Raw genomic sequence first — 22,094 nt, forward strand, 5'->3', positions numbered from 1 at the left:
ACAATCATTTTTAGATACTTTCAGATGATTTGCTCATGATGCGTGAAAAATGCTAATATCGGTCCCGTGACTTTAATGGGATTTGAGCCACAAACGCTAAAACGTGAGCATGTGGAAACAGTGCCAGGGAAACTAAACCAAAGCATGGATTGCTGTCATACCTGGTCCATAGACTGCTTGGAGGGTTAGGAAACCAATGTGTAATTTTGTAATTTGGCTGAACTATCCCTTTAACCCTAAACCTAACCCTATCATTAACCCTAACCTATTTTTAACCAATTTGGGAAATGAAGCAACATCGGCTTGTAGCTCCGCATCGTCCCTTTAGTTTTTCCTATGACAAAGATGTCCTTATGGAGTCCATGTTGGGGCATTATTATCATTTTAATGCAGTTGGCACTGCCAGATGGAGGCTGCCTCGTTCATACAATCTCCACATTAAAATAAAATAGAAATGAGTTTATTTCATGCAATTATTAATGATAAACACAAACATTCAGAGCGCACAGCACAACACAGTTTACTTGCTAGCATTTTTATACAAATAGTAAAAAGAGAGCTTGAATCTGAAGGAAACACATACTGTATCACATTGCCAGATATATATATATATATATATATATATATATATATATATATATTTTATATATATATATTGTATACTCCTCTCTGAAGAAGTTTAAAGAAACATGTCTGTAAAGAATATTACTGAATTGAACGTCCAAACTTTCCATTCCAACAGCTTTCACCAATTCTAATGATGTAAAAAAAATAATTATTAAAACAGCTGTTTCAGTAATCATATACAATAATATAAAGTTATCTAAGTGATATAGCCAAACCAATTAACCTCAAAATCAAAATCTGCATAAAATAAACAACAGCAAAAATAAAAACATTGCAATAAACAGGCGGTAGTATCTTGTGGTAAGCAGCTCAGTTACCCAGCTCATCTACCCTACCCAACCCAACCCACCACAAACCATTTAACATAACACTTGGATTTCATGTTCCAGAAGAACCACAAAATATTTTTTGTTTAGTTTTTTCCTTCATTCTTTTTTATTTTAAACACAACCTGAAGACTTGGTGATTGGTTGTCCATCATGTTTCTGGGTGGATAACCATACTATCTTCGGTTGTCCTTTGACTACACAGATTGATCCATCAAACATGCTGCACAGCCCTCAACAACACCCCTCAGATCAGGTCAGATCAGACCGCTGTAAATGATTACATGTTACTTTGTGGTTTTTAATTGCCTGCTTTAGCTTCCATTGTAGAGAAAGAGACACTAGTACTCCTCCATGCCCATCTGTTAGAAGATGTCTACATATTGAACGTCCTCGTTCATGTCCCAAGATGAGCAGACTTCCTGTCAGACCAAATAAATCACACCCCGTTTACAGGATGGCACAGAAGAACTTCTTCTCCCTAAAAGGGTTTTCGGATGCAGGCACCGGTGACAGGAGCGGGTCCTCTTTGGCATGGGCTTCGCAGTACGACATTAAGTCTGCTGCTGCTTTGGACACCTGTATTGAAAGGCACACACACACACACACACACACACACACAAACAGTTTGACTAAGATTCCACACAATAGATTTGTCAGTACTTTTACATTCCAGTGCAGAATAAAGTGGTAATAGCATGGCAACTTTAACCTGTTACCATGCTATCACCATGTTATTACCATGCTATCACCATGCTATCACCATGTTATTACCATGCTATCACCATGTTGTTACCATGCTATCACCATGTTATTACCATGTTATTACCATGTTATCACCATGTTATTACCATGCTATCACCATGTTATTACCATGTTATTACCATGCTATCACCATGTTATTACCATGTTATGACCATGCTATCACCATGTTATTACCATGCTATCACCATGTTATTACCATGCTATCACCATGTTATTACCATGCTATCACCATGTTATTACCATGCTATCACCATGCTATCACCATGCTATCACCATGTTATCACCATGTTATTACCATGTTATCACCATGTTATCACCATGCTATTACCATGTTATCACCATGTTATTACCATGTTATTACCATGTTATTACCATGTTATTACCATGTTGTTACCATGCTATCACCATGTTATTACCATGTTATTACCATGTTATTACCATGCTATCACCATGTTGTTACCATGCTATCACCATGTTATTACCATGCTATCACCATGTTGTTACCATGCTATCACCATGTTATTACCGCTGTATTCTGTGCTGCAACCAATATCTCCTTCTGTATATCCCTTAGTTCCTATATCCTTTTAGGCAGTGATGCTAGCGATTTCTCATATATCGGTTGTATCCTTTTAGGCAGTGATTCTACCGAACAGTCTCAATTCATTGGGACATGAACTCTACAAGGTGTCGAAAGCGTTTCACAGGGATGCCGGCCCATGTTGACTCCAATGCTTCCCACAGTTGTGTCAAGTTGGCTGGATGTCCTTTGGGTGGTGGACCATTCTTGATACACACGGGAAACTGTTGAGCGTAAAAAGCCCAGCAGCGTTGCAGTTCTTGACACACTCAAACCGGGGCGCCTGGCACCTACTACCATACCCAGTTCAAAGGCACTTAAAACTTTTGTCTTGCCCATTCACCCTCTGATTGGCACACATTACACAATCCATGTCTCAATTGTCTCAAGGCTTAAAAATCATTATTTAACCTGTCTCCTCCCCTTCATCTACACTGATTGAAGTGGATTTAACAAGTGACATCAATAAGGGACCATAGCTTTCACCTGGATTCACCTGGTCAGTCTATGTCATGGAAAGAGCAGATGTTCCTAATCCGTTACATCCTTTTGGGCAGTGATGCTAAAGATTTCTCATATATCTGTTAGGTCTTTTATCTTCTTGGCTGGTGATATAGACCTTATTCCCCCTCACCTTTATCCTGTCGATGTTGGCCTCCATCTTCAGCTGCTCTACCAGTTTCCTGGCCTGGGCAATGCTTGCTGTGTTGTTGGACGCCATGATAGAGATTCTCAGCTAGGCCTGGTCTAGGCTGTCTGGTTAGAAGAGAAGAGGTTCAGTTAGGGTTGGAGCTTAAGGTTAGTCTGTATGTCTGTCTGTCTGGGTGGCAACCTGGTCTCGGAGCATTTCGTATCATTCGTGTTATTAGTGCATTCAGAAAGTATTCAGACGCCTTCCCTTTTTCCACATTTTGTTACGTTACAGCCTTATTCTAAAATTTATTAAATAAAATTTTTTCCTCATCAATCTACACACATAATGACAAAGTGAAAACAGGTTTTTGGAAATGTTTGCAAAACATGTCAGATAATTTTTGCATTTGCTTATGCCTGTCTGGTTAGCCAGATGGGCGGGGGTTGCCATTTTGCGATTATTCTATTGGTTCCACTGCGCCAGGCAAGCTCAATCAAGCCCAGATAAACAATTTCAAATGATTTCAAATAGTCTAGTATTTGAACTCGGGTCTGTCATCACCCCATGGCAAAAGTCCATCAAAAACAACAAGGCTGTGCATTCAGTAAAACAAAATGCCATTTTATTCCCAGAGAGGGGAAAGAAGGAGCCGTCACCTCCAACCATCATCACCTAGACGAGCTCCTAGACCAGGGGTCATGAAATAGAATAATTTGTAGACTGCAAATTGACCGCATGAAGCCCAAACAGACATAATATTTGACTAAAATATAATAATTTGAACCTTGCTTACATTTGTATATGTTCACATGTCTCTCTATTATGCGTGGGAATACTTGGGAACAGATTTCCAAAATGAAAATCACTAGGCGCTGATTTCCTGGTGTTTTTACCCCCCCCCAAAAAACAAAAAAACAACAACATATATATCTACATCAATCATTATATATACACACATAAAGTGCCTTCGGAAAGTATTCAGACCCCTTGACCTTTTCCACATTTTGTTACGTTACAGCCTTATTCTAAAATTGATTAAATATAAAAACAATACTCCATAATGACAAAGCGAAAACAGGTTTGTAGAAATATTTGCAAATTTAATAACAATTAAAACTGAAATACCTTATTTACATAAGTATTCAGAACCTTTGCTATCAGACTCAAAATTGAGCTCAGGTGCATCCTGTTTTCATTAATCATCCTTGAGATGTTTCTACAACTTGATTGGAGTCCACCTGTGGTAAATTCAATTGATTGGACATGATTTGGAAAGTGCATGTCAGAGCAAAAACCAAGCCATGAGGTTGAAGGAATTGTCTGTAGAGCTCCGAGACAGGATTGTGTCGAGGCACAGATCTAGGGAAGGGTACCAAAAAATGTCTGAAGCATTGAAGATCCCCAAGAACACAGTGGCCTCCATCATTCTTCAATGGAAGAAGTTTAGAACTACCAAGACTCTTCCTAGAGCTGGCCACCCGGCCAAACTGAGCAATCGGGGGAGAAGGGCCTTGGTCAGGGAGGTGACCAAGAACCCGATGGTCACTCTGACAGAGCTCCAGAGTTCCTCTGTGGAGATGGGAGAAACTTCCAAAAGGACAACCATCTCTGCAGCACTCCACCAATTAGGCCTTTATGGTAGAGTGGCCAGATGGAAGCCACTCCTCAGTAAAAGGCACATGACAGCCCGCTTGTAGTTTGCCAAAAGGACTCTCAGACCATGAGAAACAAGATTCTCTGGTCTGATGAAACCAAGATTGAAATCTTTGGCTTGAATGCCAACTGTCACAACTGGAGGATACCTTGCACCATCCCTACAGTGAAGCATGGTGGTGGCAGCATCATGCTGTGGGGATGTTTGTCAGCGGCAGGGACTGGGAGACTAGTCAGGATCGAGGGAAAGATGAACGGAGCAAAGTACAGAGAGATCCTTGATGAAAATCTGCTCCAGAGCGCTCAGGACCTCAGACTGGGGCAAAGGTTCACCTTCCAACAGGACAAAGACCCTAAGCACACAGCCAAGACAATGCAGGAGTGGCTTCGGGACATGCCTCTGAATGTCCTTGAGTGGCCCAGCCAGAGCCCGGACTTGAACCCAATCGAACATCTCTGGAGAGACCTGAAAATAGCTGTGCAGTGACTCTCCCCATGCAACCTGACAGAGCTTAAGAGGATCTGCAGAGAAAAATGGGAAAAAACTCCCCAAATACAGGTGTGCCAAGCTTGTAGCGTCATACCCAAGAAGACTCAAGGCTGTAATCGCTGCCAAAGGTGCTTCAACAAAGTACTGAGAAAAAGGGTTAAAAAAAAACAACTGTTTTTGCTTGGTATATATGAGGTATTGTGTGTAGATTGATGAGGAAAAAAACAATTGAATCCATTTTAGAATAAGGCTGTAACACAACAAAATGTGAAAAAAGTCAAGGGGTCTGAATACTTTCCGAATGCACTGTAAATCCGAGGCACTCTATTTAGTATGATATGTTACTTTTCGTATAGTATGTATTCATTTGTGGATGTCCATCGTCTAATTTGTATGATATATTACGAATTAGAATTTGTAGGATATGTTACGAATTAGCAAAATATACAATATGTTTCTAATTGTAAAACATATTTGCAAAACGTATGATATGTTACGAATTCCAATTTGTTGTGGCTAACATTAGCTAGGTGGCTAATGCTAACGTTAGCTAGCTGGCTAATGTTAGCTAGGCTAGGTGTTAGGGTTATGTGTTAGGGTTAGGATCAGGTTAAAGGGTTAAGGTTAGGGGAAGGGTTAGCTAAAAGGGTTAAGGTTAGGGGAAGGGTTAGCTAACATGCTAAGTAGTTGTAAAGTAGCTCAAAAGTAATAAGTAGTTCAAAAGTGGCTAATTAACTAAAATGCTAAAGTTGTCCATGATGAGATTCAAACCTTTGGGTTGCTAGATGTTTGCGTTATACGCCCACCCATCCACACCGAGAGAGAGAGAGTGCGAAGAGAGAGACTGAGGGGTAATTGCTTTGTCCATTGTTATCTTTTCAGCAAGTACTAATGTTATTTGGTGTGTGTGCTTCTAAGAACTGCCATTCTTAGATGACAATGGGGAGGACGTGAGTGTCAAGGGTCATAGAACAAGTTTACACTCCAGTCTGTACACATGAGAGAATACAGTAACATCCATCCCTGCTCACAGTGTTGGTCAAATCATAAATCAGTAGTCTGTCTCTGGTGTAGGGTACAGGAGTTGTCCTCTCAGTCAGCATTGCTACATTACGTCAAATGAATACTAATTCCCTGCTGTAGTAGTATCAGGTAACAGTCTGATACCCTTTATCAGGCTGAGTCCCTAATGGCACCCTGTTACCCACAGTACCCCCATCAAAAGTTTGGACACACCTACTCATTCCAGGGTTTTTCTTAATTTTGACTATTTTCTACATTGTAGAATAATAGTCGAGACATCGAAACTATGAAATAACACATATGGAATCATATAGTAACCAAAAAAGCGTTAAACAAATCAAAATATATTTCATATTTGAGATTATTCAAATTAGCCACCCTTTGCACACTCTTGGCATTCTCTCAACCAGCTTCATGAGGTAGTCACCTGGAATGCATTTCAATTAACAGGTGTGCCTTGTTGAAAGTTCATTTGTGGAATTTATTTCCTTCTTAATGCGTTTGAGCCAATCAGTTGTGTTGTGGCTAGGTAGGGGTGGTATACAGAAGATAGCCCTATTTGGTAAAAGACCAAGTCCATATTATGGCAAGAACAGCTCAAATAAGCAAAGAGAAATGACAGTCCATCATTACTTCAAGACATGAAGGTCAGTCAATCCGGAAAATGTCAAGAACTTTGAAAGTTTCTTCAAGTGCAGTCGCAAAAACCATCAAGCGCTATGATGAAACTGGCTCTCATGAGGATCGCCACTGGAATGGAAGACCCAGAGTTACCTCTGCTGCAGAGGATAAATTCATTAGAGTTACCAGCCTCAGATAGCAGCCCAAATAAATGCTTCACAGAGTTCAAGTAACAGACACATCTCAACATCAACTGTTCAGAGGAGACTGCATGAATCCGGCCTTCGTGGTCGAATTGCTGCAAAGAAACCACTACTAAAGGACACCAATAAGAAGAAGAGACTTGCTTGGGCCAAGAAACATGAGCAATGGACATTGGACCCGTGGAAATCTGTCCTTTGGTCTGGTGAGTCCAAATTTGAGATTTTTGGTTCCAACCGCCGTGTCTTTGTGAGACGCAGAGTAGGTGAACGGATGATCTCCGCATGTGTGGTTCGCACCCTGAAGCATGGAGGAGGAGGTGTGATGGTGTGGGGGTGCTTTGCTGGTGACACTGTCAGTGATTTATTTAGAATTCAAGGCACACTTAACCAGCATGGCTACCACATCATTCTGCAGTGATACGCCATCCCATCTGGTTTGGGCTTAGTGAGACTATCATTTGTTTTTCAACAGGACAATGACCAAAAACACACCTCCAGGCTGTGTAAGGGCTATTTGACCAAGGCGAGTGTTGGAGTGCTGCATCAGATGACCTGGCCTCCACAATCACCCGACCGCAGTTGGACCGCAGAGTGAAGGAAAAGCAGCCAACAAGTGCTCAGCATATGTGGAACTCCTTCAAGACTGTTTGAAAAGCATTCCTCATGAAGCTGGTTGAGAGAATGCCAAGAGTGTGCAAAGCTGTCATCAAGGCAAATAGTGACTACTCTGAAGAATCTAAAATCTAAAATATATTTTGATTTGTTTAACACTTTTTTGGTTACGACATGATTCCATATGTGTTATTTGATAGTTTTGATGTCTTCACTATTATTCTACAATGTAGAAAATAGTAAAAATAAAGAAAAACCCTTGAATGAGTAGGAGTGTCCAGACTTTTGACTGGTACTGTGCGTAGTGCACTACTTTTCACCAGAGGCCATAAAAGGATGAACTCACTGCAACCCTCTAAAACTCAGACTGCCTACAGTCTAAGGGCCGGGGCTGGGTTTCTACCTAGCCAACATATGGAATTGTTTTAAGATGGTCATACCAAGGATCATTTAGTTATTTGACTTGGAATTCTAGCACCCCTGTAAGTATAACATTTGACAAAACATTGAATTTTGCTTTACTGCTTTTAGCCAATAGAAACGCATTGAATAACATATTCAGACATGGCAAAACAGAGTCAAACATTTATTAAAATAAAGTATATTTTGCTGTGTCTGTCCTGTAGCTCAGGGTTATAAAAATGTGTTTCTATCCATATTTAACCCCTTTTTTGGCACTAAAGTACTTCCATACTTCCATTAATTTTTTTAACTGGTACTGGGTTCTGTGAGGCTTGTGGGCGTCGTAGAGCCCAAACCGTTCGGACGCTACAGATGTTTTCAAGATGTGTCCTGGTCTGTCAAACACCGCTGTAGCTCTGCCACCTTCCACCGCAGATGTGGAAGGCCGACATGAACAGATATCTCTAGTTTAAACAAACAGATTGTGATGGGTATTTGTATTATTATGCTGTATACATTTCCGCGTGGGCTGATGTGTCTGTGTCGGTGTAACTGACTAGCTATCCCTAGTGATTCATCCCATCAGTGACCTCCTACCTCTCAACCCCATGGTGCAGTAGGTTAGGGTAGGGGTCACCGTGGGGTCAGATGGATCAGTTTGTTAAACACTCATCCCAGATCTCTGCGTGGTGCTGGAACATCAATATTGATCTCCCACAGTGGCACACCTGTCCATGTCACAGCGCCCCACCTGTCCATGTCACAGCGCCCCACCTGTCCATGTCACAGCGCCCCACCCGTCCATGTCACAGCGCCCCACCCGTCCATGTCACAGCGCCCCACCCGTCCATGTCACAGCGCCCCACCCGCCCATGTCACAGCGCCCCACCCGTCCATGTCACAGCGCCCCACCCGCCCATGTCACAGCGCCCCACCCGTCCATATCACAGCGCCCCACCTGTCCATGTCACAGCGCCCCACCTGTCCATGTAGGGGGGGGTCAGTTTCCACTGCTGTCAGAGCCTGACCACCCTGCGCCTGATCTGCCTCAGCCACAGGGTCAGGTGGTCAGGCTTAGGTGGTGTTAGTGGGTCAGGTGGTCAGGCTGAGGTGGTGTTAGTGGGTCAGGTGGTCAGGCTGAGGTGGTGTTAGTGGGTCAGGTGGTCAGGCTGAGGTGGTGTTAGTGGGTCAGGTGGTCAGGCTGAGGTGGTGTTAGTGGGTCAGGTGGTCAGGCTGAGGTGGTGTTAGTGGGTCAGGTGGTCAGGCTGAGGTGGTGTTAGTGGGTCAGGTGGTCAGGCTGAGGTGGTGTTAGTGGGTCAGGTGGTCAGGCTGAGGTGGTGTTAGTGGGTCAGGTGGTCAGGCTGAGGTGGTGTTAGTGGGTCAGGTGGTCAGGCTGAGGTGGTGTTAGTGGGTCAGGTGGTCAGGCTGAGGTGGGGTTAGTGGTTCAGGTGGTCAGGCTGAGGTGGTGTTAGTGGTTCAGGTGGTCAGCTACCTATCATGCTTTATTCATTAGTCTGGTTCTACCCCAGAACAGTGTCTCTTATCTTTCGACACACCTCACATTAAATCCTCATACTGGTGTGGCCTGAAGTCTAGAGGTCAGTGCCACCACACACAGCAAACATACCAAATCCACCGCTGTCTATGTGATGCACTGTCTCCTCCATTTAAAAACTCATACTGTCTATGTGACCCACTGTCTCCTCCATTTAAAAACCCATACTGCATTGTCCCCACGCGAAGTTGGAGAAGTTGAAATAAAGCCATTTATTTCAGTGAGGCAAAGGACCAGATATTCTAGAGGATTAATAGTGACTGTAAAACAGGCTAAGTTGTATCAACAGCATAACGGAAACTACAGGCTTTTACTGCCCCTAAGGCTTTCAGGACATGGTCTGTGTCAGAAATGGCAGCCTATTCCCTATATAGTGCACGTATTTTGACCTGGGCCCTGGTTAAAGTAGTGCACTACATAGGGAACAGGGTACCATTTCAGACACAACCATGGTTGCTCTGGTTGTTCTCACAGTCTTCTCTCTCTCTCTCTCTCTCTTTCTCACACACACACACATACACACACACACACACACACACACACACACACACATTTAAAGTAGCAACCACCTAGTAGACCTTGTCTGGTACCTGCTAGTGGTGAAGGAGAACAGGCTACAGAGGTAGAGAGGGAGTTTACCCAGAAGGGCAGAAGGAGGTGCCAACAGAAGGAGGTGCCAACAGAAGGATGTCAGGGCGACCACTCCAGGGACCACTCCATCATGCGTCACACTGATGGGGTGGGTGGGCAGTTGAGTTCTACCATGAACCCAGTGTCCCTTGAACAGTAAATACTAGAATACCAGAACTGAATACTAGAACTGAACATAAGAATAGCCTACTGAATATATAAATTAAATACTAGAATTGGATATTATTCAATACTATACTAGAATTAGTGAATACTATAATTATAATTATTACAGAGAGATAACACAGAGAGGTACATTGTATGTTTTCATATTTGTAAGAAGGGTGTTATCATCTTTAACCTGGCTGGGACACTATATAATTAATTTTATTTAACCAGGTTAGTCTTATTGAGATATAAAATAGATTTTTCAAGAGAGACCTGGATAAATCTTCCATACTTATAATCTGTTCCTATCTGGGTCCCATCTGTGGAGGCCATATGCCTGCCCTTCTCCACATTGGCCCCTGATGGGTGTCAGGAAGACCAGCACTGTGAGGGTGAGGCCCCCAGGGGCCTCGTTATATGTTGGAATGTTAACTCTAATTTAGGCTATGATTCAATCCAAGGCACATTTTAGAGAAGTACATTGCTCTTTGACTTTTAAAGGCAGTTTACACTAAATATTTACTGTGAATGTGATATTTGTGAACATCGGGATCATTGCTTTTAAAAGGTGCATTGTTGACAGACCAATGCTGTTCCCTACAACGCGCCTTGGATTGAATCCCAGACTTTGTCTTCCAATTGCACATGAGAATGTAATTTAAGTTGCCCCACTTGTTCAAATAGGGCAGAAACTACAACAGCATCATTGACAAAGTTCTGAACAACTCTAAAATAACACTCTTTTTCCATAATGAGGCCACAATATCATAATGGTCAATACTCATGGGAGATGTCAAAACAGGTCATAATACTGTATCATCAGCCAGTTGATAGGGACCTACGCTACACTATGCTACTCTACACTACACTACACTACACTACTCTACGCTACGCTATACTACGCTAAGCTACACTACACTACGCTAAGCTACACCATTCTACGCTAAGCTACACTACTCTACACTCCACTACTCTACGCTACGCTATACTACGCTAAGCTACACTACACTGCGCTACACTACACTACGCTACGCTACGCTACGCTACGCTAAGCTACGCTCCACTACTCTACGCTACGCTACGCTATACTACGCTATACTACGCTAAGCTACACTACACTACACTACACTACGCTAAGCTACACTACACTATGCTACACTACGCTACACTACACTACGCTACACTACTCTACACTACGCTACACTACGCTACACTACACTACGCTACGCTACACTACAGTGTTGAATTATTTCAATAGAAAACTGCCAAATTCTGAAATGACTCTATGGGCCCTGGTCAAAAGTTGTTCACTATTTAGGGTGCAGCTCTTATCTCTCTCAGCTCACTTTGGGAACAGATGTCATGTAGCTTGTAGAAGTTGTGAACCGTTATGGTGAGATATTAACTGTCATGTAATCCCAAACCATTGTTTGAACAATCGTTCAAAGTTGCGAACACAAGAGCTAGTGTAAGGTACATTACAGTGTGTTAGTACAGTAGGTGTAAGATGAGATCTCCTTCAGTTTCACACTGTTACAGTTCAGTGTGTTAGTACAGTAGGTGTAAGATGAGATCTCCCTCAGTTTCACACTGTTACAGTTCAGTGTGTTAGTACAGTAGGTGTAAGATGGGATCTCCTTCAGTTTCACACTGTTACAGTTCAGTGTGTTAGTACAGTAGGTGTAAGATGGGATCTCCATCAGTTTCACACTGTTACAGTTCAGTGTGTTAGTACAGTAGGTGTAAGATGAGATCTCCCTCAGTTTCACACTGTTACAGTTCAGTGTGTTAGTACAGTAGGTGTAAGATGAGATCTCCCTCAGTTTCACACTGTTACAGTTCAGTGTGTTAGTACAGTAGGTGTAAGATGGGATCTCCATCAGTTTCACACTGTTACAGTTCAGTGTGTTAGTACAGTAGGTGTAAGATGGGATCTCCATCAGTTTCACACTGTTACAGTTCAGTGTGTTAGTACAGTAGGTGTAAGATGGGATCTCCATCAGTTTCACACTGTTACAGTTCAGTATGTTAGTACAGTAGGTGTAAGATGGGATCTCCATCAGTTTCACACTGTTACAGTTCAGTGTGTTAGTACAGTAGGTGTAAGATGAGATCTCCTTCAGTTTCACACTGTTACAGTTCAGTGTGTTAGTACAGTAGGTGTAAGATGAGATCTCCTTCAGTTTCACACTGTTACAGTTCAGTGTGTTAGTACAGTAGGTGTAAGATGAGATCTCCCTCAGTTTCACACTGTTACAGTTCAGTGTGTTAGTACAGTAGGTGTAAGATGAGATCTCCCTCAGTTTCACACTGTTACAGTTCAGTGTGTTAGTACAGTAGGTGTAAGATGGGATCTCCCTCAGTTTCACACTGTTACAGTTCAGTATGCTAGTACAGTAGGTGTAAGATGAGATCTCCCTCAGTTTCACACTGTTACAGTTCAGTGTGTTAGTACAGTAGGTGTAAGATGAGATCTCCCTCAGTTTCACACTGTTACAAGAGACTCACAAGACACATTCATTCTTCACTCAAACATTCTCAAATTCTCCAGTGCGCATTGAGGCACACACACTTTCAGGCTGGCAGGCAGGCAGGCAGGCAGGCGTTAATACAGTCCACTCTTTTCTGTGTTTTAGGTCTTACCTTGTCTGCTTACTCCCCCGTACTCTGTCCTGGTGTCTTCCCGGCCTACAGATCGGTCAGAACTCTGGTTCTGCCCTAGTCTGTAAAGAGAGAGAGAGAGAGAGAGAGCGAGAGAGAGAGAAGGGAGAGAGAGCAGGGAGACGGTACAGATATATTACAGTACAGACACTGACTGCATGCTTCTTCCTTCCTTCCATCTGAGGCCTGCTGCATTCCAGTTAAATTACACGTAGGCCCGTGTAGCCTCTCTTGGCTGGTCACTGTGCGTCAGAATGTCACAGCTCTCCGAAACCACATGATACAGTACTGAATGGCTCTGGAATGGACAGGGATTCTTCTCTCTCTCTCTCTCTCTCTCTCTCTCTCTCTCTCTCTCTCTCTCTCTCTCTCTCTCTCTCTCTCTCTCTCTCTCTCTCTCTCTCTCTCTCTCTCTCTCTCTCTCTCTCTCTCTCCATCTGTGGATCCATTCTTCTTCATCTGTGAGTTGGTTTTCCGCTGCCTCTGATAAATGAGTCAACAGATCTGCAGACAAAGGTAAAGCAACCCCCCCTCAAAACAACGTTACATCCCTCATTCGCTGGTAACGTTAAGCCCCCCAGCAGATACAGTAGATACTGGATGACAGTAGTATAATATCTTACCAACACTGTCTGCACAATCTTTCAGGACTTGTGTTCGATATTAGTGAGAGAGAGAAAAGGAGGGATAGAGAGAGAGAGAGAGAGAGAGAGAGAGAGAGAGAGAGAGAGAGAGAGAGAGAGAGACCGACACTAGTCTGTGGCGACCTAAATGCCAGAACTGGACAAGAACCTGACCCCTAATTTACTAATTTGCACCCCAGTATCTCTATTTGCACATCATCTTTTGCACATCTATCATTCCAGTGTTAATACGAAATTGTAACTATTTTGCACTATGGCCTATTAATTGTATTTTAATTTTTTTGGCCTATATAGAGTCTAAGCTTACAGTTCTCCCTCCCTCTCCCTCTCTTTCAGTATTTCGGGTGCGTGTGTTAGTTTTTCGGTTCATTGGATGAAAAATAAGTAACTGGGCTGATGCCATGGAATCCTTTATTATGCTGTCTCAACAGAATCTATGCTCTTGTTTTCAAGTCTTCACGACAAGCACTTGTACCTTGACCCAGTCAAAGTTTATGGCATCTAGCAATAGCCTGGTCCTAGATCTGTTTGTGCTCTCTTGCTAACTCCTATGATCATTGTTTATTTTTATTTTTTATTATTATTATTTTTTTTGTTGGGGGGGTAGATCAGCTTAATATTGCAGATAGATTGTAACTTCCATCAATGTAATTGTCTGCATCACTTCCAATCCCCCATGTTTATATATATATATATATATATATATATATATACAGTGGGGAAAAAAAGTATTTAGTCAGCCACCAATTGTGCAAGTTCTCCCACTTAAAAAGATGAGAGAGGCCTATAATTTTCATCATAGGTACACGTCAACTATGACAGACAAAATTAGAAGAAAAAAAATCCAGAAAATCACATTGTAGGATTTTTAATGAATTTATTTGCAAATTATGGTGGAAAATAAGTATTTGGTCAATAACAAAAGTTTCTCAATACTTTGTTATAAACCCTTTGTTGGCATTGACACAGGTCAAACGTTTTCTGTAAGTCTTCACAAGGTTTTCACACACTGTTGCTGGTATTTTGGCCCATTCCTCCATGCAGATCTCCTCTAGAGCAGTGATGTTTTGGGGCTGTCGCTGGGCAACACGGACTTTCAACTCCCTCCAAAGATTTTCTATGGGGTTGAGATCTGGAGACTGGCTAGGCCACTCCAGGACCTTGAAATGCTTCTTTAGAAGCCACTCCTTCGTTGCCCGGGCGGTGTGTTTGGGATCATTGTCATGCTGAAAGACCCAGCCACGTTTCATCTTCAATGCCCTTGCTGATGGAAGGAGGTTTTCACTCGAAATCTCACAATACATGGCCCCATTCATTCTTTCCTTTACATGGATCTGTCGTCCTGGTCCCTTTGCAGAAAAACAGCCCCAAAGCATGATGTTTCCACCCCCATGCTTCACAGTAGGTATGGTGTTCTTTGGATGCAACTCAGCATTCTTTGTCCTCCAAACACGACGAGTTGAGTTTTTACCAAAAAGTTATATTTTGGTTTCATCTGACCATATGACATTCTCCCAATCCTCTTCTGGATCATCCAAATGCACTCTAGCAAACTTCAGACGGGCCTGGACATGTACTGGCTTAAGCAGGGGGACACGTCTGGCACTGCAGGATTTGAGTCCCTGGCGGCGTAGTCTGTTACTGATGGTAGGCTTTGTTACTTTGGTCCCAGCTCTCTGCAGGTCACTCACTAGGTCCCCCCGTGTGGTTCTGGGATTTTTGCTCACCGTTCTTGTGATCATTTTGACCCCACGGGGTGAGATCTTGCGTGGAGCCCCAGATCGAGGGAGATTATCAGTGGTCTTGTATGTCTTCCATTTCCTAATAATTGCTCCCACAGTTAATTTCTTAAAACCAAGCTGCTTACCTATTGCAGATTCAGTCTTCCCAGCCTGGTGCAGGTCTACAATTTTGTTTCTGGTGTCCTTTGACAGCTCTTTGGTCTTGGCCATAGTGGAGTTTGGAGTGTGACTGTTTGAGGTTGTGGACAGGTGTCTTTTATACTGATAACAAGTTCAAACAGGTGCCATTAATACAGGTAACGAGTGGAGGACAGAGGAGCCTCTTAAAGAAGAAGTTACAGGTCTGTGAGAGCCAGAAATCTTGCTTGTTTGTAGGTGACCAAATACTTATTTTCCACCATAATTTGCAAATATATTCATTAAAAATCCTACAATGTGATTTTCTGGATTTTTTTTCTCATTTTCTCTGTCCTAGTTGACGTGTACCTATGATGAAAATTACAGGCCTCTCTCATCTTTTTAAGTGGGAGAACTTGCACAATTGGTGGCTGACTAAATACTTTTTTTCCCCACTGTATGTTCTTCAATGCAAGGCCGACAGACAAGTTCCTTACTTTCTCCCCCTTCCACTTTCCTCTTCCATTTTTGCGGTAAGGCTGCAATTATTTGATTGTAATTTTGGGTAGAGCAGACATTTCCATATGTTTTTGTTAGCTGCATGTGCGACATAACTCCACCAGTCCTACCGATGATATCATTTACGAAGATTATACCTTTTTTAAACATTTTGTCAAAAAAATGTTTTTTTGTCAATTAGTATATTTGAGTTTAACCACAATATTTGTTGCATTATTTGTTCTGTCGTTTCTGTCATGGACGTTGAAGGACGGGTCAGACCAAGGTGCAGCGTGAAATGCATACATGTTTATTTATCAAAATAAACACACGAACAAAAACAACAAAACCACGTAACGTGAAGTCCTCAGGCTAAACACAATACAAGCCTATACACGGAACAAGATCCCACAACTAATGATAACAAATAGGCTACTTAAGTATGATCCCCAATCAGAGACAACGAGCGACAGCTGCCTCTGATTGGGAATCACACCCGGCCAAACATAGAAACACAATGCCTAGAATGTAAACCTAGAAATAATAACATAGATCTCCACACCCTGACTCAACATACAAGAGTTCCATAAGTCAGGGCGTGACAGTACCCCCCCCCCCCAAAGGTGCGGACTCCGACCGCACAAACCTGACATAACAGAGTAGGGTCCGGGTGGGCATTCCGCCTCGGAGGCGGATCCGGCAGCGGGCGTGACGACCTCATTCTCTCAGCCTCCCCGTTGCGCCCCTGGTCTGGTCTGGACCTCGGCGCGCTGCTTCCCCTCTCCTTCCTCCCACGATGCACCAAGCCCTGTCTGGGCCCTGGTGTGGGAGACCCCGAACCTGGAGAGGGGCTGACGTCAGGGTCTGGACTGGAGCCGCTGACCGGAGCTGGACTGGGCACTGGTGGAGCGGACTGCTCTGGCTCCAGAGTGGAGCTGCTGACCGGAGCTGGACTTGGCACCGGTGGAGCGGACTGCTCTGGCTCCGGATTGGAGCTGCTGACCGGAGCTGGACTGGACCCCGGTGGAGCGGACTGCTCTGGTTCCGGAGTGGAGCTGCTGACCGGAGCTGGATTAGGCACCGGTGGAGCGGACTGCTCTGGCTCCGGAGTAGAGCCGCTGACCGGAGCTGGACTAGGCACCGGTGGAACGGACTGCTCTGGTTCCGGAGTGGATCCGCTGACCGGAGCTGGACTGGACCCCGGTGGAGCGGAATACTCTGGATCCGGAGTGGAACCACTGACCGGAGCTGAACTGGGCACCGGTGGAGCGGACTGCTCTGGCTCCGGAGTGGAGCAACCGACCGGTGCCGGACCAGGCACCGGTGGAACAGGCACGGGCCGTGCCGGACTGGACACACGCACCACTTGTCTGGTGCGGGGAGCAGGCACGGGCCGTACCGGACTGGGAACATGCACCACTGGCTTGGCGCGAGGAACAGGAACGGGCCAGGCCGGACTGGGAACACGCACCACTGGTCTGGTGCGAGGAGCAGGATCAGGCCGGGCCGGACTGGGGACACACACCACTGGCTTGGTGCGGGGAGCAGGTACGGGGCATACCGGGCTGGCGACACGCACCACTGGCTTGGTGCGAGGAACAGGAACGGGCCGGGCCGGACTGGGAACACACACCACTGGTCTGGTGCGAGGAACAGGAACGGGCCGGGCCGGGCCGGACTGGGGACACACACCACTGGCTTGGTGCGGGGAGCAGGTACGGGACGTACCGGACTGGCGACACGCACCACTGGTTTGGTGCGAGGAGCAGGGACGGGCCGGGCCGGACTGGGGACACACACCACTGGTTTGGTGCGAGGAGCAGGTACGGGCTGTACAGGACTGGTGAGGTGCACTGGTGACACAGTGCATAGATCCGGAGCAGGATATACTGGACCGTGGAGGCGCACTGGAGACCAGGAGCGTTGAGCCAGCACAACCCGTCCTGGCTGGATGCCCACTTTCGCACGACACGTGCAGGGCGCTGGCACAGAACGCACTGGGCTGTGCATGCGCACTGGCGATACGGTGCGTATCTCCGCATACATGGGTTCCTCAATTAACCCACGCTCCTTATGTTGCCTGACCAGCTCCTCTCTCCGTGCATCTACTTCCTCCTTCTCCCTACGAGCCTCCTGCAGTGCCTCCTCTTGAATGGAGCTCTCCCGCTCTATTCTCGCTATCAGCCCCTGTAATGTGGTGGCCTCCTCTCTTACCCTGCCGATCCGATCCTTCTCTCTCTCTCGGCAATACTCCTCCAGTGAGGACTCCTCCGGGAGCCCCCACGAGTTAGGGAACAGAAACTCATCGTCGTCGTCATCCTCCGACTCCTCAGTATAAAACTGTTCCCACTCTTGTTCCCATGGTCGTAGGGACTCAACCTGGAAACCCACCGGGTGCAGTGGTCGGGGCTCTTCTCTCTCGCTCCCCGACCACTCCTTTAGCCCCCCCAAAATTTTTCTTGGGGCTGCCTCTCGAGCTTCCTCCTCGGCCAGCGCCTTCTGTGTTGCCGTTGCTCCTCTCCTGCCTGGGCATCTACCTTCGCCCATTATCCTTTTCCCGCAAATATCTCCTCCCAAGACCACATCTTCCCCACCTGTGTCCAGGGTGTTTGCTCCTGGGCACGCTGCTTGGTCCGTGTTTGGTGGGATCTTCTGTCACGGACGTTGAAGGACGGGTTAGACCAAGGCGCAGCGTGAAATGCATACATGTTTATTTCTCAAAATAAACACACAAACAAAACAACAAAACAACGTAACGTGAAGTCCTCAGGCTAAACACAATACAAGCCTATACACGGAACAAGATCCCACAACTAATGATAACAAACAGGCTACTTAAGTATGATCCCCAATCAGAGACAACGAGCGACAGCTGCCTCTGATTGGGAATCACACCCGGCCAAACATAGAAACACAATGCCTAGAATGTAAACATAGAAATAATAACATAGATCTCCACACCCTGACTCAACATACAAGAGTTCAATAAGTCAGGGCGTGACAGTTTCTGGAGGCTTAAATTGAAATTGCAACCAACTTTCTATGGCTTGTTTTAGAAATAGTGATGTTTGGGAGATTATTTCCTTTTCAAATAACTGAAAGTGAGTGGTTGTAATCTGACTAAAGGGAAAAAGGCCATTCTTGACCATTAGGTGAGACAATCTGCTAGAGAACCAGTTCGGATTTAAGTATAACTTTTTTATGACTGAAGCTTTTAGTGATGGGTCTAATGCTTTAATATTTAATAATTTCTGTCCTCCGAATTCATATTCATTATATAAATAGGCCTGTTTAATTTTGTCTGGCTTGCCATTCCAAATAAAATGGAATATTTTTGTCTCATATAATTTTAAAAAACTGTTCGCTAGGCGTAGGCAAGACCATAAGCAAATAGGTAAACTGGGATAATACTAAAGAGTTAATCAGGGTGATTTTTCCACAAATTGACAGGTATTTACCTTTCCATGGTAGCAAGATCTTATCTATTTTTGCTGGCTTTCTATTAAAAGTTATTGAAGTGAGATCATTTATTTCCTTTGGGATATGTATTCCGAGTATATCCACATCACCATCAGACCATTTTATTGGTAAACTACATGGTAATGTAAAATTTGTATTTTTTAGTGATCCAATACGTAATATAGTACATTTGTCATAATTTGATTGTAATCCAGAGTGGTTAGAAAATGTATCTAGGTCCTCTATGAGGCTGTGGAGGGATTCTAGTCGTCGATTTAAAAGAAAACATGTATCATCAGCGTACAATGACACCTTTGTTTTTAAGCCCTGGATTTCTAATCCCCTGATATTATTGTTGGATCTGATTTTAATAGCTAACATCTCGATGGCCACAATAAATAGATATGCCGATAGTGGACAACCTTGTTTCACTCCTCTTGACAGTTTAAAACTTTCTGAGAAATAGCCATTATTGACTATTTTACACCTAGGGTTACTATACATGATTTTGACCCATTTTATAAGAGATTCTTTAAAATTGAAATGCTCCAGGCATTTATATATAAACCCCAGTCGTACTTTATCAAATGCTTTTTCGAAGTCTGCTATGAATAGCAGGCCTGGTTTCTCAGATTTACCATAGTGTTCTATTGTTTCCAATACTTGCCTTATATTATCTTCAATGTATCTTCCATGTAAAAAACCTGTCTGATTAGAATGAATAATATCCAACAATACCTTTTTAATTCTATGCGCTATACATTTTGCTAGAATTTTTGCATCACAACACTGAAGTGTAAGGGGCCTCCAATTTAAAGAGACTGGATCTTTATATTTTCCACTTGTATCCTGTTTCAGTAATAATGAGATCAGACCTTCTTCTTGAGTGTCAGATAATCTACATTATCAATTGAAAAACAATCTCTACTAGCTTCAGTTAGAGGAGATGGAGGCGACTGAAACGAAAACATATGCTTAAAGTACTTTGTTTCCTCCTTCAAAATATCATTTGGTGAATTATGGGTTACTCCGTCAATTGTAACCAGTTTCATTAAATTATTTTTGGTAGCATTCCTATGTTGAAGATTAAAAAATAATTTGGTGGATTTTTCCCCATATTCCATTCAGTTTGCTTTATTTTTATAATATATTACACTTGATCTTTCTTGAATAAGTTTCTCCATTTCTTTTTGTTTTTCCTCTAATTTATTTTGAGCCCCTATGTTACAGTTTTTATTGCCATCTATCTGTTCTGTTAGACTTTCTATTTCTTTTGACCTAAATTGTTTTTGTTTTCGAGATGAGTACTGAATTGCATGGCCTCTAAAGGCACATTTAAAGGTGTCCCATACAATAAGGGGATTTGCTGTACCTATGTTATGTCGGAAAAAGTCAGTTATAAATTCCTTTGTCCTAGTTAAAAACAAATGATCATCCAATAGGCTTTGATTAAATTTCCAATATCCTCGCCCACGTGGAAATTCAGTAAGAGTAATGTATATGCCAATTATATGATGGTCCGACAGCATTCTGTCCCCTATCAACACTTTTTAAACTTTTGGTGCCAACGAGAATGACATAAGAAAGAAGTCAAGACGACTAGCTTGATTGAGTCTCCGCCATGTATATCTCACTAGATCAGGATATTTAAGCCTCCATATATCTACTAGTTCTAATGTATCCATGACATTCACAATTTCCTTAAGAGCATGTGGGTGATTGTTTGTGGTGTGATTTCCTTTACGGTCCATTGAGCTATTTAAAACAGTATTATAATCCCCCACCATAATAATATTGTCTTGAATTGCTTGCAGGGTTGATAATGTATTATATATATTGTCAAAGAAGTGTGGATCATCATTATTTGGTCCGTAAATGTTAATGAGCCAAATCTGTTTATTGTCCAATAACATATTTAAAATAATCCATCTACCTTGCGTATCTATTTGGACAATTTGCACATTCGGATCGAAATTACTATTAATTAATATCATCACCCCTTTTGAATTTCTTTTCCACGCAACTTCATCTAGAATTGTTGAATGAGTTTCCTGTAAACAATAGATATTATATTCCTTCTCTTTGAGCCATGTAAATATTGTTCTTCTTTTGTTATTATCAGCTAAGACGTTACAATTATAACTGGCTATACTTATTTCACCATACACCATAATGAGATAAAAGTTTCAAGTCTATTTATCATAATATATGTTTGTAAATTTACCAATAAAAAATACCATAATGATTGAGTGTCCAAATAGCTGTACCGTGATATTTTCATCGCTACTAAGTAACCCTTTAATTGTTCTCCACTAATTCCCCCGCTAAAGCCCCTCCCCATCCCAAGTTGAGCCGTCATCCCACTGATCGGCATCCCACCCACGTCCCTAGGGCCCCGAGAGGCCAGGACCCATCCATCGAAAACAGCACACAGTGCCACGCACAAAACAGAAGCAGATTAACCGCCAAAAGCATTTCCAATGCTGTCACCTCTCTCTCTCTCTCTCTCTCTCTCTCTCTCTCTCTCTCTCTCTCTCTCTCTCTCTCTCTCTCTCTCTCTCTCTCTCTCTCTCTCTCTCTCTCTCTCTCTCTCTCTCTCTCTCTCTCTCTCTCTCTCTCTCTCTCTCAATATATATATATATACTGCTCAAAAAAATAAAGGGAACACTTAAACAACACAATGT

The 22,094-nt window shown here is 43.3% G+C and overlaps 1 protein-coding gene across 1 annotated transcript in view; it reads right to left on the bottom strand.

The window, feature by feature from the left end:
* Positions 1-775: 775 nt before the first annotated feature.
* Positions 776-22,094, bottom strand: part of LOC121544618 (guanine nucleotide-binding protein G(I)/G(S)/G(O) subunit gamma-2) — a 41,319-nt gene continuing 20,000 nt past the window's right edge. The window contains exons 2-4 of the mRNA XM_041854601.1: positions 12,933-13,012; positions 2,933-3,054; positions 776-1,532 (exon numbers count right to left, since the gene is read on the bottom strand). Of these exons, the coding sequence (XP_041710535.1) occupies positions 1,404-1,532; positions 2,933-3,019 (216 nt within the window). The 5' untranslated portion in view covers positions 3,020-3,054; positions 12,933-13,012 and the 3' untranslated portion in view covers positions 776-1,403. The remainder of the gene's footprint in view (positions 1,533-2,932; positions 3,055-12,932; positions 13,013-22,094) is intronic.

This window comes from Coregonus clupeaformis, chromosome 29 (assembly GCF_020615455.1).
Source record: "Coregonus clupeaformis isolate EN_2021a chromosome 29, ASM2061545v1, whole genome shotgun sequence".
Classification (NCBI taxonomy): Eukaryota; Metazoa; Chordata; class Actinopteri; order Salmoniformes; family Salmonidae; genus Coregonus; species Coregonus clupeaformis.